At 56.0% G+C, this 19,078-nt stretch overlaps 1 protein-coding gene across 1 annotated transcript in view; it reads right to left on the reverse strand.

The window, feature by feature from the left end:
- The window catches only part of CDH13 (cadherin 13), a 700,004-nt gene that overhangs the window by 285,520 nt on the left and 395,406 nt on the right, over nt 1–19,078 (reverse strand). The window contains exon 4 of the mRNA XM_055146163.1: nt 7,692–7,808. Within this exon, the coding sequence (XP_055002138.1) occupies nt 7,692–7,808 (117 nt within the window). The remainder of the gene's footprint in view (nt 1–7,691; nt 7,809–19,078) is intronic.

A 19,078-nucleotide genomic window follows, 5' to 3' on the forward strand; every position in this document is an offset into this window, starting at 1 on the left:
AGTAACTGGTGAATACCGTATCCAGCCAGCCATCCACCTGGCCGGAATTCAAGTCAAGAAATATCTGAATTTTCTTCTGTGACGGCCCCTGGCTCCCTACCTCACTATCACTGACAAAGCACAGTTAATCAGGAGAGAAGGAAAATACAGAAGAAACCCCTGCGGCTCAGAACGCGTCATCCAGGGGGTAAACAGTAAGGAAAGGAGAGCAGACACATTCCAGGGAAGAAACTGTACCACCAAGAGATTTTTAACCCTGAACCACCAGTTGAAATATAATGGAAGACTTTTAAATGATATTTTCTGGTAGTCATGCTGAAAAATAGCAAAGAGAGTCCGTCATAATCATACCAATATGTCCAAAATATTTTTTATTTTAACACAAAATCAATATAAGGATCATTAATGGTATGCTTTCCTTTCTTAAAAAAGTGCATGTATTTAAGTTCCAGAAATCCTGTATGAAATCCTGTGTGTCAATTTGGACACTGTATTTTCCACGAAAAGTATTCATTTATATTTAGATGAAAATTTATGGTTGCAAAGTTCTAGTAATTAGACGGGGTAGTACTGGCTTTTAAGTGTACATTAAGATGAAATAAAACTGCACTAACCACACCTCAAGTGTTCACTATGGCTAGCGGCTGCCATATTTGGCATCTAGATCTAGAACTTTCTGCAGTCACATGGACACTCATTGTCTGCAGAGTCCCTGTGAGCCTGGCCACCCACGTGAAGTGGGCTGGAGGGACGCGTCCCGGAGAGAACACAGCCTTCACGGCCATGGAAACGAAGAAGACGGCACGAGGCCAAACCCGGGCAGCTGGACACAGAGACACTCTCGTGCTTCACCGCAGCAAGAACGTCGTCGGCTTCCAGACACCGCAGCGCCGCTCTCTTCTATTTGATCTCCCGAACATCCGTCAACGGTGAGCTTCAATTATTGAATAAAGCCGCTGTTATCTGAGAAGGGGGGAGTGAAGCGGGTGCCGACTTCTGAGGACGGTCAGACTCCCTGGGGAGGTGGGTGAGGAGCTCGGGGACAAGCGAGGTGCAGCCTGGCGCTCTGGGGGCCCCCTGCACCCACGGATATTCTGGCCGAAGGAAAATGAGCACAGTCCCAAGACCGTTAGACCCTCTGGGTTCCTCCCTCGGCTGGGCATGTCTGGGGCACAGGGTGAGGGTGTGGGCACCTGCTCAGAGCTCTGAGGACACGCCAGGAGCCGCCGTACATTATCCTCACGTGTGACACTAAGGCAGGGCGCAGGCAAAGCAGAGCTCTGGACCAGCGGGTTTCATGATTTGCTTTAATGACCTACGCTGATTTCCTTCGCGGAGAGCCCCCGGTCCAACGACATATTTCTTCCATCCTGGGTTAAAGATGTCCTTCGGAGGGCCCATTCTACCAATTTATAGGGAATATATAAAAAGGATTTTCAGTAAAATGTACTTCATTGCTCCTGATGAAAAGGGTTTGTGATGAAAGGAGACTCTCTAATAAGCATTTCATAAATGACTTGTCTTTCAAACTTAATATAAAACAGAATAAAACACATCTCCCAAAGACCCCCTTGCTGCCGCCACGGAGTTAAAGTGTCCTGCTCTCAATCAATCAGGCACCAAAACTCAAAATTCTCCAAAGATGCAATCAAATATTTATTAGCAAAAGTTGGTAAAACAGAAATTATTTATGACTGAAATTTTGAAAGCGTCGACCTCTGAGAGGAGGGAAAGGAGGCGCATGTGGGGCACACGTGCCCCGTGGGCCTGTCCCAGCCCCCCCGGCTGTCTGGATGCTGATGAGGGAGAGGACTTGGGCTGAGCTAGCGCAGGGAAAGGTTCGAGTCTTCACTGAGGGTCAGGCAGGTGTAAGGCCAGCAGTGAGGGGTCTTCTCACCCCAGGGAGAACGGGCTGTGTGAAAATACTCCAACAACCAATGTTGGTGGGGCTGTGGGGATAAAGGAACCCACATCCCAACACCGGGGGGCATGTTGTTCTCTATGGAAAAGGAAGGAAGGAAGGAAGGAAGGAAGGAAGGAAGGAAGGAAGGAAGGAAGGAAGGGGGGGAGGAAGGCAGGTAGGAAAGAAGGAATGAAGGATGGAAGGAAGGAAGAAAAAGGAAGAAAGAGAGAATGAAGGAAGAAAGGTAGGAAGGAAGGAAGGGAGGGAGGAAGGGAGACAGGAAGGAAGGAAAGAAGAAAGGAAGGAAGAAGGAAGGAAGAAAGGGAGAAAGGAGCAAAGGAAGAAAGGAAGGAAGGTAGGTAGGTAGGAAGGAAGAAAGGAAGAAAGAAAGGAAGACATAAACAAATAAATAAATAAATAAATAGATAAATAAATCCACACAGTTCAGTGCAACTGGGATGGAATTAGAGTAGTGGGCTGAGTGAAACGAGTCAGAGGGGGAAGGACAAGTACCAGGTGATGATGGAAATGCAAGGGACAGAGACTCAGTGGACCCTCACCCACCTGTGACGAGGGGAAGACAGGGACAGACAACTCGATTGACAACAAACCCTGGAGCTACAGCACAGAGCTGAGAACACCGGGTGAGGGGGCAGTCGGTGACAGGGAAGCGTGGCGAGGGGTCCTGGGCACCCTGGTGGTGGTGAGGCGCGGTCGCTGTGCGTGCCAAGTCAACAGCGTCAGTGCTCTTCTAAAGACTCATAATCTAAACTGCCACAACTAAAGCACCAGCTTTCTAGGCCTGGGAGATAACACCGGAGCCGCAGGAACGGGGAGGGGGTCGCAGCTGCGCACGAGCTCAGCACCGGGCAGTCCACCCGCTCCTGAGACGTTAGGTCGCGTAGAGGCAGAGTGTCCGGTGGGAAAGAGTCGGACGCTCGAAGGCGGGCTGGCCCCCGTGGGGGGGCCTGTGCTGGTGTGTCATCCCGGTGTCTGGGCCCCTACACATCCCGAGCTCCCAGCTCGCTGGCTGCCCTGGCCGCCGAGGGAAAGAACGTCAGGGCAGAGGAGAATTCCGCTGGAGTGGAAGAGCGGGCTCGGGATCCTGGCAGTTTCGCTACTGATCGGCTAATTAATTCTTTGACAGATAGATAAATCAGGCATCAGTCAAAACCCTGCCTGATCCTAAGAGCTGCCTGCTCGGGACCCTTCAGTGGTGCCGTGGCCTGCCCCAGCCCGCCCCTGGGCCATGCGTGGCACCTGACGGGCGAGGCCTTCACCCTTCAGCTCATGGGCACGAAGACGACAGACATAGGGCGAGAGGGTCACCATTCACTGTGCGAAGTGCAGGACAAGCCAAGGGCGCTGGCCCCGGCACTCTGGCCTTTATGTAGCTCTGTTGCCTTCTTACATACCTATCCACGGAGCCAGCCTTTACCCATCCCATAGTCCAGTGCAAAGAGCTAACGTTGAGGCTGTTTGAAGGAGACGTTGTCAGTCAGGCTGTTTCATTGAAAGGAAGGGGCCACACGGCCCTGAGCTCGCTGACGAAGACCACGGTCTTGGAAACCTCAGCGCGAGGGCAGACCCTCACCCCTGCCACCGAGAGACGGCGCGGCCTCGGGAAGCTGTGCCCACCCCCGGAGAGTCACCACCCTCACGGGGCTGTGCTGATAACGTGGAGCCCCAAAGATAAGACGTGCCCATGTGACCCAGCTGGACCAATGGTGCCTTTGGGATGGTTCTTTTCACTCCAGTTAACCCCACAGGACAAGGAACCCCGACCCTTCCTCTGTCACTCACGCCCCAGCCCCTGGCACAGTGCTCAGGAAGTAGCAGATCCTGGAATATGTTGGAGTATATGCTGTGGACAAGAACTGGTTTGAAGGACACGAACCGGGGTTGTGCTGAAGAAATCTGGGTTATATAAGTACCAGGAGGTTGTCTCCATGGCTTGGAGGCTGGTCTCTCATTCTGGGCAACTCAGAGAAGGGAACACCAAGTAAACTGTGGTTGGAGGTCATGTGGGGGAAAGATGATGTGGGCCGAATATAGACTAGAGACTGAACACAATGGCCACTCAACACCTTTACTGCAAACCACAGCACCTAATCAGAGAGAGAGAGAGAACGAAAGGGAAGACCCTGCCATAGTGGCAGTATGGGGTGGGGGAGACGGGACTGGGGAGGGGGGGAGGGATGTTGGGTTTACGGGTGGTGGAGAATGGGCACTGGTGAAGGGATGGGTTCTCGAACTTTGTAAGGGGGAAACATGAGCACAAAAATGTATGAATCTGTAACTGTACCCTCACGGTGATTCACTAATCAAAAATAAACTATTAATTAAAAAAAAAAAGAAATCTGGGCTATCTATCAAGCACGGGCTGGTGGAAACTGGCACGTACAGAGCCCAGCCCCCTCCCCTGGACGGGAAAACCTTTCCTGGTGCTGCCCGGGGCTTGCCATCAGTACCCACAGCGCAGCTGCCTTGAGCAGGCCCCTCGCCTGGTGCTTCCACTTCCGTCTCGCTTCCTCAGCGCCATGGCACCCCCTTCACCTAAATCAACTCCCTGCATTTTCATCCTTGCCTGAGGGCCGGCTTCTGGGCAGCCCCAGGCCAAGCCAGCGCCCCCTACTTTTATGTTGGGTCTGTTCTGCATGTGGCATTTTGACATGAAACGAAACACACACAGTGACACATTGTATCTACAAAATCAGAACTTCCGGGACCCAGAGATTCTTTTTCTGGGGAGGGGGGTAGCTCTGGAGGCGGATCCCTGCCTCTCAGGCCTTTCCCCGTCCCCCCAGCACCCCTAAAGTCACTTCTTAGGTGGCCTCAAAAGGCTCTGCAGAGCGTTGCCTGTCAGCCACCTGGGAGCCAACAGAGATAAGACATAAGATAGGGAGAGAAGGATAAGATGGATGACAAAAAGCCTGGACAGGAAAGAAGAGGAAAGAGCGTCCCCCCGGGGGCACGGAAAGCCAACAGTGCTGCAAGGCCGTGCAGTTATCGCCCCGGAACCATCTGGAGCCCGGCGAGCCTTTTCGCACGTGACCAGCACACTCAGGAAAGAATTGCTCGGTGGAGCACCCCAGCTGGGAGCCGGCTCTGCGGCATGGACGGGACCGAGGAGGGCTCTGGGCTCCGCGTGGGCCCCAGACTGGGGGTGGTGGCTACCACCGGGAGGAGCACTGCGGACCTGGGGCCCTGCCGCCCGTTTGTTCCCACCTGCAGGAAAGTTTGTGGGAAAGCGCCCCAGGCGCACTCGCGGTGGGTGTGAGCCTGAGAGGGAAGGGGCTGCGAGAGGACCCCTGAGCTCACCTGGCCACTCCCCACCGGGCCAGGAGAATAGCTTCCCAAGAAGCTGACCAGGACGATCCCCCTGGCTTTCGCCCAATCAGCGGAACTGAAACTCCAGCCCTGAGAAGTGGCTGGCGGGAGTGGACCTCACACGTCAGACCTGCCCCCCTCTGGACACGCTGCTGTGGGTGGCCAGACACATTCCCGACCCTACCCCTAGAGGTTCCAGGTCAGAGGTTAAGGGTGGGGCAGGGAACAGGCATCTGAATCAACGGGACACAGCCATTCAGCTCCACCCCGAGGCTGGTCTAGACCCGAGCTTCTCCATGCTGGGAGCACACGGAGTTTCTGGGAACCTCCAAGGAGCACAGCCAGCGACCCTGGGGACGTGGGCACTCTGGCAAGTGCCATCCCTGGTCCTGAAGCATCAGAGACTCGGGCTGGGCCGGGCCACTGGGCTCACAGCCCTTCATGAGACGTGCACACAGCAGCGCTCGGCATCACTCCCTCAACCTCTGGGCAGCCTGGCTTAGAGAAAGGCATCTCGAGGACACGGGCAGTTTCAACGGTGGCCGTCGGGGGGACTGGCCTGGTGCTGGCGCAGAGACAGCGTTGTGGCGGCCAGGCCACCCAGACTCTGGCTTCCCGCTACCTGCATGTACAATTCCTACTCTGCACCATGGCCCCCACTGCCTCTACTGACCAGGCCAGCGTCTCTGGCCTTTGCCCCAGTCTCTTCCTCGATCACGCCTGGCAGTGTGTAGGCACTTCGCTCCAGCGTACCACACCCTCCCCACCTCCAGCTTTCGCTTGGTGAGTTCCCTCTGCCAAGAGGGGTTACCCCGGGGGGGGGGGACCCTGGGCATCTGACTCCCGAGCTCCTCTGAAGCCTTGCCGGCCAGCCTGACCTGGCTCTGCCCAGCCAGCACGGGCTCTCCCACACGCCCTATTCCTCGTGGGCCCAACGCTCATCATCTGCTGCAGTGTTTGGTCTACCCAGTTATTTATTGCAAGGCCTGTCTCCCCACTGGAATAGGAATAGAGTATGTCTCCTGCCACAAGCCCCGGCAGGGAGCAGCGAAGTTTCTTTATTCTGTCAATCAACAGCGCAACGCGACCAGCTGGGGGCCGTCCCTACACCAGGCACCACTGCTCTAGGCTAGCGGGGGACTGGAATGCTTGTTGCGCTGGCCCTCCCCCCGGGAGAGGCCGTGCTGGCCAGGCCAGCTCTGTTCCTGCCCCTCCCAGGGGGCCGCTCCCCCCCCCCCCCCCCGCTCCCCGGGAAAGCAGCAGTTCTGATTCAGGCAACAACACTTTCTGCATCTGCTCCCTAACGTGGCTTAGTTTTTAGACAGGATCCGGCGGCCCCTGGACTGTGCCCGCGCAGACTAGGGTCCGGAAGGAGGCCACATGCCCACCACTATCTTGACGAGCCCCTGACTTGAGCCGCCACCATGTCGACTCACCCCCAGGCCTGCAACCTCTGAGGTGCAAACCTGGCAGTTGAAATTCATGGACACTGGTTCCCCCCCACCACGCTGAAAACTCTGGGGCGCCATGGGGAGGGGCGGGCCAGGTCCCTGGCCTGCCAAACCCTGGTGTCTGCACCCTCACACCACTGCAGCCACCACGCCAACGGGCTACCTCCAGAGCGTCATTAAGACCCTCCGCAGACTCTTCCCCGTTCTTCAGATCCCAGGTTCTGGACAGCACGGCCATGTATGCGGCCACATGACACCGCCAATTCCCAAAGTACCAAACTGCCAGTAGGAACACAGCAAAGTAGATGGGAAAGTAACATAGAAGCCAACTAAACCCAAGAAACAAAAACATTAACCCAGGAGGCTCAACTAGCGACGGACAGTTTAGTAAATCCTGACTCAGATTCACTTAACAACCCCATGGTGAGATGTAACAATTTTCACAAATTTTCTTTTCCGGAAGTATTTTTGATAATTCTTTTAACCATGTGGTTGGAACATAAAATAATAATAATAAAAAATAATTTATTTGTAAAACAAATTATTGTGTGCCTGTTAAGGGGGGAGTTGGGAAAATGGGAACAGTGGTAGAGGAAAGGTCCCTCGTGTGGTGACTGGTCTTGAACATCTAAGCCCGTAACAACTGTATCATGAACAACTTTTTAAAGCACTGTATTTCAATAAAGAGGAAAAGTCGGAGCCCCAGCCAGCCAGCCTGCCACTCTGCAGAGAGTAGTGAGCCCGCCTCTGCCAAGGACATCCTCCTAACACAACGCTCGCCTCGTGTCCTACCATGCGAACTTCAAACCATGCTACTAGGCTAATCCTGTTTATTTATTTTGTAGCCTCATTTCATTATTGTTGTTGGCCAAAGACACTTTGCCTCTGACTTTGAGGAATGGATGCCAATCCCAGCAGGCCTCAAGACAGACGGAGTCAGCTTGTCTCATGGATGATTATCTTGTGACAAACACATGCACTTGTCATTTGCCTTTGGTCTGACTTACCTTGCCAACGTCTCTTGGGAAAGGCTGTCTCTGATTCTCTGGAATTAAGATGGGAGATACCACAATGGACCTCTTTTGTCTTGGGACAGGAGAAGTTCTGGTGAATTTAAATATGTCCTGAAAGAGAAGAAAATAAAATCAGTTGGCTAAAATCCCCCGCCAAAAGCTATTCTCCGAGAGCTCTGAGCTGTGGCAGCGCTGCTGTGGGCACACAGCTGTTTGGACACTGTTAATTTTGTCCTATCAAAGCTCATTAGTGTTAGCAAGCACAATGCCCGCCTCACACCAAAGCTGACATTGTGATCCACAATGACGATCATTAAGCTATTTAATCTGTCTTGGGCAGCATCCTATTCGCAATGTCAGACTTGATTTATGTGTTCTTCAGAGCGGGTGTCTTCCTGTTCTCAACGCCCAGGTATGGAGATGACCCACCTGGTCGGGACCTACAGGATTCCTGGGCTGTGAGAGAGGCTCTGGGGCTGGGTGCCCAGGTCTCACACTCAAACAGAATCGGGGACGAGGGGTACTTTCCAAGTTCTGCACAGTCAGGCTTCGGGGACAGCCAGCCCCTGCTTCCGGAGACCCTGGGTCACCAGCTGGAGGTTCTCCGGGGGAAGACCCCGCGCAGCCTGCATGTTACAAACGGCAGCCCTGGGGCCCTGTTGGCTTTTTCCTGTTTTTGTTTTGGCTGCACCCAGCAGTGCTCAACTTTGACTCCTGGCTCTGTGCTCAGGGATCCTCATGGTGGTGCTTGAGGGCCCCTACGGGGTGCTGGGGGTCAAAGCGGGGTCAGATGTGTGCATGGGAAGCAGCCCACCCACTCTTACTACCGCTCCAGCCCATTTGGAGCCCTGCGGGAAAAGTGCCGAGCGTCTAAGGAGAAGGAAATGCTTTAAGGTGCCCGTTTCACTTTTCCTGAAGAACAGGAAAACACAGCCCAGACATTCTGAGGAGCAAAGGATGCTGGTCCAGAGCTGCGAGCCCCAGGGAGTCCTCTTTCCAAAGGGTGCAGGAGAGGGCTGGCGGAGACCCTAGGGCCACTAGCACGAGGCCGAGCCCCTCTCTTTGCACTGACGGGAACCGACGAGAACGGACACAGCCCCGCCTGCAGCCAGGTGCAGCGTCCCCACGCGAGCAGGGTCGGCTTGCGTCTCAGGAGCAGGGTGCCAGGAAGCGCCTCTGACTTTTGATAACAGGCTCCTATCAGAACCCTGTGCCAGTCCTAGCCGGGTACCGTCACGGGCTCCAGGAGCACACACGTGAGACATGTGCAGACGTGATTGCACCGGGGCTCGATCTAAAGGAAAACTGCGTAAGTGCAGTGTAAGGGGAAGCAAGACCAGTTAGGGGTGTGGAAACTTCCTCAGATCCTTGAGCCAGTGGAGGGTTCTGTACCCTCCAGCTGAAAGTCACAGGGCAATAATCACCTCCGGAGAACCTGCCCCAGGCAGCAGAGAGAGCCCCTCGCTTTGCCGTGTGTTTTCCAGCTCTACAATTTACAATAAATCTCCCCAATACAGTTCGGTCTTCCTTAACCAAGGAGGAATATCAAGCTTGGAGAGGCTGTATAAAATATTCCAATTCTACCTAAGATGGCAGAGAGAATATATAGAATAAAAGGTGTAGGGAAATATAGGCTATTATGTTGAGTGTCTTCATTTTTTTATATCAATTACATAAAGCAGAGAAGAATAATATTCAAAATCCCAATGGTCAAATTTAAGTAATAAACTACTTTGTCTCTAGGAAGACTCAAACTCAAAATCTAGGCAACAAGATAAAACTGGAGTGTATATAAATATGTAAAAGACAGAGAAGGAAAAGTAAGAGAGGCTGAGACAATACTAATAATACCAATAACACTAATAACAAGCCCGAGCCAACCAACCAGGTGAAATAGCGCTGCCCACAGCCAGCCAATCGGAAGAGCAGAGAGAGGGCCATGGCGCAGGCCGGGGACGGTGTGACAAACAGAGTGGATTATATTTCTAACACACTGATGAGTAATGCCAATGAGGATTCTGTTGGTTTATTAGAGGGAGGCAAAAGAATAGAAATTATGCAAAATATGGGCAATGTATGAATCTCATTTACAGCCCCCAAAATCTGGAGGCTCAGATGAGAGAACGTCGAGAAAAAGTACTTGGAAAAGATTTAAGATCCTATGCAAATGTAAGGGGTTGGTGATTCTGCTTTATAATAGAGTGAACACGGTCCCCAGTTCACAGCGACAATATATGTGTAAATGAATCCGAAGAAATGAGAAAGCATCCCGTGTCGTCAATAACAAACTTTCCATTGTTTAGAACAAAGGGCTTATGTTTTCAAGCCTAGGGGTGGTAAGAGTTTGTCCCTGTGGGTTTGGGAGCCCCCAGTATCATGTTCTACCTCCGGCGTCCCCCGAGCTGGTCAGCTGGTCAACCCTGCATTGGTCAGACCATTTTACCCACCATCACAGAATCCCAGGAGCTTGGCCATCAGGACAAATAGGTTCACCTCAGTCTACGGTGCCTAAGAAAAGGGGCAGAAGGCTCTGGGTCTCAGGGGGGAAGAGCACCCGGGAGGGAGCCGTGGGCTCAGGCCAGGAAGGACCAGGGTGAAGGCAGCTACTTCCCCAATTCAACTGTTTGCCCATCGAGGGACGGAGCTCAACGGGGGTTTGTCCCACTGTTTCCGTGTCCGTGGCTCTCCTTGTATTTCCTGTGACGTTTCTCTCTCCGCCTCCTGGCGTGAGGGCCAGCGCAGTCTCTCATGGGCTGCTTCCCTGTGGCCCTTTCCCAGGGAACCCACCGAACCACTCACAGGCAGACCCACGGGGCCGCTTTCCTGTCCACCAGATGGAAGCCACATCCAGACTCACCCCAGCCCCGCGGTGAGAGAGACAGGACCCTCACTCCAGGCCTCGGCTGTCACCCCCCCTAGCCAGCAGGGCCTGTGCCGTGGCCCCGTTCACTCAAGTGTCACTGGGGAATCGGGCTCTAGCCCAGGTGGGGCAAGGAGCCAACAGCCTCGGGCGGGACCAGGCCGCCCCCGGAGCTGCAGGGCACCGCTGACGTGTTGGCGAATGTCTGCGGATGAGCGGGACTGCAGGAACCAATCTCCAATTTATCCCACTCTTGCAGCTGCTCTCACTGCGCCCAGGTTGCTGGGGGTGGGGTGGGAGGGGGTCGGGCCGGGCTCACCCCCGCCTCATCCTGGGTGTGATCAACAGCCTGCCTCAGCGAGATTTCCAGTCTGGCTATGACCTCCTGGGGCGGAAGTTTGCCTGCCGGAGGTGGGGACAGTCCGCACACGGCAAACCCGCAGCAGGAGGCTGAGGGGGCTGAGAGCGGCGGCCCACGCGGGCTCCGTTTCCCACCAGAGAGTCCCCCTGAGTTTGGGGGGGCTGAGTGTGGGTGAGCAGGGCGCCTGCTGTCGCGTGGTGGGGCAGAGTTACGGGACGATAAGGTGGGCGGGGTGGACACTGCCTCCCGCATGCCAGCCTGCAGCCTGGCCAGGGCCGTGCCGGGGCTCACTCCAGGGGGTAGACCCGCTGCCTGGCCAAGGGGGCCCCTGCCAGCGTAGGGGCTGTGGGAAGTGACCGCCAAGCGGCCCCTCCCCCGACAGTACAGAGGAGCAGTGGGCGTGGCCTCGGGGCCGCCGCAGGTATTTTCCCCTTTCCCAGCCTCCGTTCCCCAATTCTTACAAGAATAGGGTCACCCGTCTCCCCGGGGTGCAGGGCTGGGGCTCGCCGGGCCAGGGCAGGCCATGGAAGGGGAGTGTGCGAGAGGCACTTGGGAGAAGCATCCGGAAGGCTGAGCTGCGGGGGGTGTGTCGGGCCGTCACCGCTGGGCCGAGCCGCACCCTCGCTCCCCAGGCCTGCTTCCTTGCTGCTGATAAAGGAAGGCACAGCCAGCTCGTGCTGCCGCTTCGATTTTTCTCGTGGCTACAGAAATCTTCTCCCTAACGGCAGCACAATTGCCGCGCGGTTGTGGTTCTTACGTCCTGGGGTGCCTAATGCTTTGTGAAATCACCGCCTCTGCCGATGAGTTTGGGAAAGTCTGTCCGCGGCTAGACGGGAATCAGTCTCGTGGGTCTCGCCTTTGTTTTCTGGCGTTGCAGGGGGGTCTTCCCTGCTGCCCCGGGGGGCGGGCTCCCCGGGCACCCCCCCCCCCCGCCAGCCCAGCCCTCCCTGCGGCCAAGCTGGCTTCGCCCGCCCTCCCCGTCACGGGGGCGGGGGCCTTGCATGCGCCCCTGCTTCACCCACCTTGGGCTTCTAAAGCTGCTCCAGCTCAGACCCCCCTGCCGTCCCCCCACCGCCTTGCGTGCAGGACAGCGGGAGACGAGGCATCGCCCAGCCCGCAGACGTGGGCGTGTTTCTGCGCAGAAGACAAAGGTCTAGATGGGCGAGTTTTCCCGCCCGAAAATCAACACGTGAGTGCTCAGGGACTGTCTCTGAGGGGATTTCACAGCCAAGGATCCGGAGGGAAGAAACACAGAGAGCGCCTTGCTCTGGCAGGAGGAGTTTTGCTACAAAGCCACCACCGCCCATCCCTGAGGAGCGGGAGGCTAAGGGAACCTTTCGCTCCTTTGCCAGTTCTTCCGACTTCGACCCACAAACACCCCGACATACAGATTCCCTCTCCCCGCCGACAGAATCCACACACAGACACACAACCTTCGAACCACCCAGACCTCCTCTCTTATCCATCCATCCATCACCTGCCGCCTAGCCAGCTGTTATCAACCTCCCACCCCTCCCCCTCCGTCCTTCTCTATCCAACCACCACCTGACTCTGTCTCACCAGTGTCTCCCTCCCTCCCTCCTTCCCCGCCCCAACATGGCGTCCTCCTTTCAGCCATGTGTTTCTAAGAACTCACCAATACTTCTTCCTCCAAAGTCCTCCCTGCCGAGGAAAGCCCCCGGCATTCATTAAGGCCTGGCCTGACCCTCCTTCCCTCTGCCCCTGCCTCTCCCTGTTCAGGCACCGTCACGGAGCTGATAAGGGCTCCTGATGCCTGCGTGGTACCAGGATTGGCACGTCAGCACCTCTGGGTCACTACGGCCGTGATCTTGTCCTATAGGCTCAGAGGAAAGCGTGTTATCTGCACGTGTAAACAAATGACGACCCCAACATCAAAGGAACACACAGAGGCCAGAAACCAAGACGTGCGGGCGAGAGACATGGCTGGGCAAAGCGAACCGGAGCTTTGCAGCTCGTCCTATACCCCGGGGTGGGCTGGGGGGACCGTCCAGTCCAGCGCACGGAGCACACGCTCTGCTCCAGACTTGGCTTTGCCTGACGTGAACAGAGCCAGCGCCAGCCTGGGTCACCCTCTAAGGAAGGGTCAGTTGCTCGTGTGCTCACCATCCTGACATGTCTACGGCCCCGTTTGCGCTCAGACCAGCTGGGTGGGACTGGAGCTCAGTGCCTCCTTCGCTTCCTCCGTCTTTAGGATTTTGAGGGTCCCTTTCAAATATGAGTCCCTGACCTGGTGCGTCTGGGGGGGCGAGGGCGTCCTCCACGCCTGAGAGCTCTGACACCGTGTGGGAAGTCGCGGGACTCTGCCAGGGTGGCCTTGGCACCGGCTAGTGACCGCCGTCCAGTTCTCCCGTAACTCCTGGGGAGCGCCACAGCGCCTGCCGCTGTGATGACGTCACAGCCGCTGGCCTCCTGGCAGCCCTGCAGACCCACCTGCTTCCCCTCCTCTTCGCCTTCTCCTCTTGGTGGAACCGGAAGCTCAAGGCCAAACGCCACCTTTTCCAGGGAGGGTCCCTAACTCCCCAGACTAACTCGTGACTTTCCCGGCCTCCTACATTCTCACTGGACACCAGATACTCTAGCTGGGGGGCTGTCCTCGGGTTAATGAAGTCTCCAACCTGGCTTGTTTGTGATCCTGTCGGAAACTGCTGGCTAAGAAGGTAGGTTCTACTCATCACTGACCATTTCTGCACACGTTTAGGTGTGCAACTATGCAGGCCACAGAGACTTAGTAATTCACCTGTATGGACCAGACATGATAGCAGCTTCTGAGGCAAAAAGAACGCAGAACAGAGACACCCGGACACCAACAGTTTGGGAAACCAGACAACCCCCTCCAACAAACCCGCACACGTCTGTCTCCAGGCTGTTCATTCACAGGGACTCGGCGTCAGCCTCTGACCGGAAGGGAAGAGGGGTGCTGACCACCTGGGGGGCAGTGGTAGGGGTGCTGACCACCTGGGGGGCAGTGGTAGGGGTGCTGACCACTTGGGGGGGCAGTGGTAGGTCATCACTCTCTGGAGAAAGTGGGCCCCATCCAGGTTGGGCGAGGCAAGGAGAGAAAAGTCACAGGCCCAGAGACAGCCTTGAGGAGTGGGAGAGGAGATGGCCGAAGAGCAGGCTAGAGCAGAGGGCTCTGTGCCGCGCCACCACCCCCAAACCCCGCCACCCAGGAGAGGCAGAAGACAGGAGTGGCCAGGCCAGGGAGCCTTCGAATCTGAGCGTGTCACCAAAGTTTCAAGCAAAAGACTTTGACCTTTGAGCTATCTTTTGAGTGGTGATTGGGAACCCAGTCCTGGAGAACATATTTTGGGGGTAAAAGGGTGACACCCTGGTGGTGCTCAGGGGTCATCTCAGTAGAATGGCGGTTATGGGAGCCATATTGGGTGCCGAGGATCAAACCTAGGTCAGCCGTCAGCCACGTGCAAGGCAAGTGCCCTACCCACTGGTCTATCTCTCTGGCCCCCACATTTTCTTTTCTGATGTGTGACATCCCCAAATTACTCCATTTGATTAGTTGAATTTGAAAATAAAAACAGTGAGGTAATAGCACCCTCAGATACACACACACACACACACACACATTCTGCCAACCAGTACCTCTGCAATGCTAGAGCCACGTTTGAGCTGCTGGTTACAAAACGAAAGGAGAGCAGATGCTTGGGAAGAAAGCCGCCAGGCCACGTGTCCAGACGCTGTCGCCTCCGAAATATTTTATGAATCTAGCAGGAGCAAGAATAACCCCAGTCAGGACCCGCTAGTTCTGCTGGAGGTGAGGAATGTTTGAGACACGTCAGGCAGGCGTGCGCCGGCGACGGGCTCGGAGCGGAGACGGTTTCCCTCCCTCCGCCCTGCGCTGATCAAATATTCATGTCAAACGGCTCCTTCGGAACGCCCGGAGGCAGCGCGGCGCCTTGCAGATGGGCTTGTTTTTCCACGGCACACACACACGTGCTCCCGTCACGACAGCTGGGTGAGGCGAGGGAGCACTCTGGGGCGTGAGCACGTCCCCACGTCGCGCGCCTCTGGTCAGCAGAGCTCACGAGGTGTGCGGCCTGGAGGGCACCCACACCTGGGCGGACCCTCCTTCCCATCCTGCGGGAGTGTGCTGCACCCCGGGGAGCCCCACCCCTCCGTCCCACACAGGAGGCTCCCGCCTCTTGCCCCGGCTCCAGCCTCCCCTCCCAGGGCCCCCCGGAGTCCACCCCTGCCTCTCCCCCCCACACCCTTGCGCTGATCCTCAGTGGGTTGACGCGTGCCAGCCTCTCGTGGACCCCCGTGACATTCCCCCCTTATACCCTCATGGGAGTCCGGGGGACGCCGGGATCATGACCCCCAGAAGCTCTTAGACCCCCTCGAAACAGGGAGTGGACGAGGTGGCTGAGCCCGGACCCCCGCGGGAGACGGGCAGGAAGGGAAGGCAGGGGCTGGAGGGGATTCCCGAGTAAGCAGGTTCCCGGGGACCGTGACGGGGGCCCTCAGGAGGGTCTGTGTGTTCTTCTCCACTGCCCGTTCCGGAAGGGGCTCTCTGGGCACGGCGTCCTCTGGACTTGCGCCGGGAGAGAGAAGCAGGCGTGGACAGGTCTCGCAGCAGACCCCTCTGAAAGGCGACTGACCTGTGCGTGGACACTCACTGAGCACCCAGTCCAGCACCTCTGGAAATGGGGGCAGAACTGGGGAGGGGGGCCAGGACTGCGCCCCCGCAGGATCCCCTGGGCCTGGGGCACCGCCTCCTGGCTCCCCTGGCCCGAAACTGGGGGTCTCAGGGAGATGCGTGCCTGCAGGAGCCCACTTCTGGGGAACACAGGGAGGGGGCAGGGGGGCCTTACTGCTGCGGGGACTCTCGCCTCTCCCACCTGCCCATTTTCTGTCTGGGTTTTTATGCCTCAGTTTCCAGAGTGTGCTCATGCATGCATGTGTGTGTGTATGTGTGTGTGTATGGGTATGTATGTGTGTATATGTGTGCATGTGTATATATGTGTGTCCCTGTGTGCTGCATGTGTGTGTATGTGCACATGTATGTTTATATATTTGTATATGTGTATATATGTGTGTATGTGTGTACTGTATGTGTGCCTATGTGTGTGATGTGTTCTGTGTATATGTGTATACATGTGTGATGTGTGTATGTTTGCTTCCGTGCAGTGTCTAAGCAAATTCGACATCAATGAAAGATTGGGGTCTGCGGACTTGTCTTGCCATACCATATAATACGATTTTTTCCAGTAAGTTATTTTCTCTTATGATTAGAAAATGTTCAAATCCAAAGAAACATTTCCTCAGAGATCTGTGGTAACTAATAGCAAACCATTTCCGTGCCGTTCCCGGGTTCCGGTACTTCTGCTAAGCTGAAAAGCCGGTGCTGGAGCAACTCTTAGCTGTGATGTCAAGTGCCAGGCTTCCTTCACTCCCGCGTCACCAGTTCCACACACACAGGCTTAGGAGCGACACGGGCCGCCGGGACTATGCAGCGTGGACCCGGCCGTCCCGGCCACTCTGCTCCTGAGCTGAGGTGCAGAGAGTGTCATCGGGCATAAAGGGTCACTTGGTCCCCTTTTCTCTCCTGTGACAGTTCCCCCGGGTGGCGGGAAGGAGGGATCCCGAGTCTGCGGCACCCACTGCAGACACAGTGACCCCGTCATAGGCTTCCCGAGTGGCGCGTCACATCTGTGGTGCCAACTGTGGGACCCCCAGCTCAGACCCTGTCACAGACACACCCTCGAGGGAAGTGATCCCGAGTTCCTGTTAGGTGGTTCTTCCTGTTAGGTGGTACTTCCTGTTAGGTGGTACTTCCTGTTAGGTGGAACTTCCTGTTAGGTGGTACTTCCTGTTAGGTGGTACTTCCTGGATAGTTTGTTCTCTTGGGGTTCCACTGAGTACAAACATAGCCTCTTTGTGGGGGGACGTTTGAGCCACAGGCTGCCCGGCTCAGGGATCACTCCCATAGGTGCTCGAATGGCACACCGGCATTGAACCCGGCCCCTGCCTGCAGGCCAGTGCCTCCCTGTTGTCCTCTCTCTCTGCCCCCCCCCTTCATTTCCTCCCGGCTAAATCTTCAGCTGTCTGGAGAATGGGGGCGGGGGTCCCCCAGTTTAAGTTCCCCAGTGACAGGGGGACTGCCTGGTCTGAGGCCTGGGGGCCTTCATCAGACACAGCAGCCTGGCTTGTAGGGAGGAAGGAAGGGCCCCTGGGGAGGAAGGAAGGGCCTTAGGGAGGAAGGAAGGGCCCCCTGGGGAGGAAGGAAGGGCTTTAGGGAGGAAGGAAGGGCCTTAGGGAGGAAGGAAGGGCCTTAAGGAGGAAGGAAGGGCCCCCTGGGGAGGAAGGAAGGGACTTAGGAAGGAAGGAAGGGCCTTAGGGAGGAAGGAAGGGCCTTAGGGAGGAAGGAAGGGCCTTAGGAAGGAAGGAAGGGCCTTAGGGAGGAAGGAAGGGCCTTAGGGAGGAAGGAAGGGCCTTAGGGAGGAAGGAAGGGCCTTAGGAAGGAAGGAAGGGCCTTAGGGAGGAAGGAAGGGCCTTAGGGAGGAAGGAAGGGCCCCCTGGGGAGGAAGGAAGGGCTTTAGGGAGGAAGGAAGGGCCTTAGGGAGGAAGGAAGGGCCCCTGGGGAGGAAGGAAGGACCTTAAGGAGGAAGGAAGGGCCCCCTGGGGAGGAAGGAAGGGACTTAGGAAGGAAGGAAGGGCCTTAGGGAGGAAGGAAGGGCCCCTGGGGAGGAAGAAAGGGCCTTAGGGAGGAAGGAAGGGCCCCTGGGGAGGAAGAAAGGGCCTTAGGGAGGAAGGAAGGGCCTTAGGGAGGAAAGAAGGGCCTTAGGGAGGAAGAAAGGGCCCCCTGGGGAGAAAGGAAGGGCCTTAGGGAGGAAGGAAGGGCCTTAGGGAGGAAGGGAGGGCCCCTGGGGAGGAAGGAAGGGCCCCAGTGACCGGGGCTGCTCTATTTTTGAGATCCTTCTTGCTCCCATTTTTATCTCCTCGCTCTGTTTTTGGTCATTAACTCCCTGATGTTATGGCTGCAAACTCTAAAATTAGAAAGCTATTTCCCACTCCGGCCGCTCAAAGCCAATTGCCTCCTTTGTCCAACCAATTTTTAACTACCCTTTATGAGTGAAAAATCACAATGATTCTGCTTAGAGAGTTATTCTCCATGTTTAACCTAAATTATTCTCGTTTTCCCTCCCCTGTCCATTTCTTTTCTTTCATTGACGCCTCCCCGAAGCTTCCGTACTGTTCCTCTTCCCCTATTGTGAAAGACGTTTTAATTAAGACGCCAGGGTCACATTAACCTACTTAGGCAGTAATCGCCTCTTTATGGCGCGTTCTTCGGTGAAGCCCCGAATCAGCAAAGTGTCTTTCCTCAGCCCGTTTGGTTTCTCTCGCCTCCCTTTGTTCTCTGTTTCCAGGAGGATTACAGAGCTTCGCCTTTGAATTCAGCGTCCACATCTATCCCACACGGTGCAGTTTACCCGGTCACACCGCCTTCACGACGCCACCTGCCCGCGTGTGCACCCCCCCTCCGCATTGGTTACTGCGGCCCTTGAAGGTTCGGGGATGCACAGATCTCACGAACCAAGTTGGGGGTGGGAGAGTCGCTGTTCGACGTTCTCCAGCAGCTGAGACCTCGCTGATTTTGAGGGGCATCCAGTCAAACAGCAACCACGAAACTAAAAGAGGAAAATGGGTGACCGTACTCAGTTGCCAACTAATACTCATCCTTCCTTAAGCGACTGAGGGGTCGACCCCTGTTTCAGAGTCAGGCCTGGCAGCTCCACAATCATCCGATAACGGAGCCGGCATGTCCACTGGAGCACCCAGGGAAAGAAGGACCCTTCGCAGCCGCCCTGGGGTCCACCTGCAGGACGCGGACCCGGCTGGTCACTTCCATTCCTCCCTGTGGATTCTCCAGCAAACTGATGAGTGGGAGAATACCAAGACGACCGGAGAACATTTTCGCCACAGGGGTTAAGGGCAGCCACAGGAGTCCTTGGCCACTGAGACCCCCTCAGCAAACCTGGGACCGTTCTGTGCCTAAGTGACAGTGAGACCCGGAGACCCAGAAAAGTGGGACCCTGCCCAGGGCCCCCCTCCCAGGGCCTGGAGAAGCCTGAACAAGACCCCGCCCGTGCACTGGCCGGTCTGCTGTCTTTTTGACTCACATTT

This window comes from Sorex araneus, chromosome 8 (genome assembly GCF_027595985.1).
Source record: "Sorex araneus isolate mSorAra2 chromosome 8, mSorAra2.pri, whole genome shotgun sequence".
Lineage (NCBI taxonomy): Eukaryota > Metazoa > Chordata > Mammalia > Eulipotyphla > Soricidae > Sorex > Sorex araneus.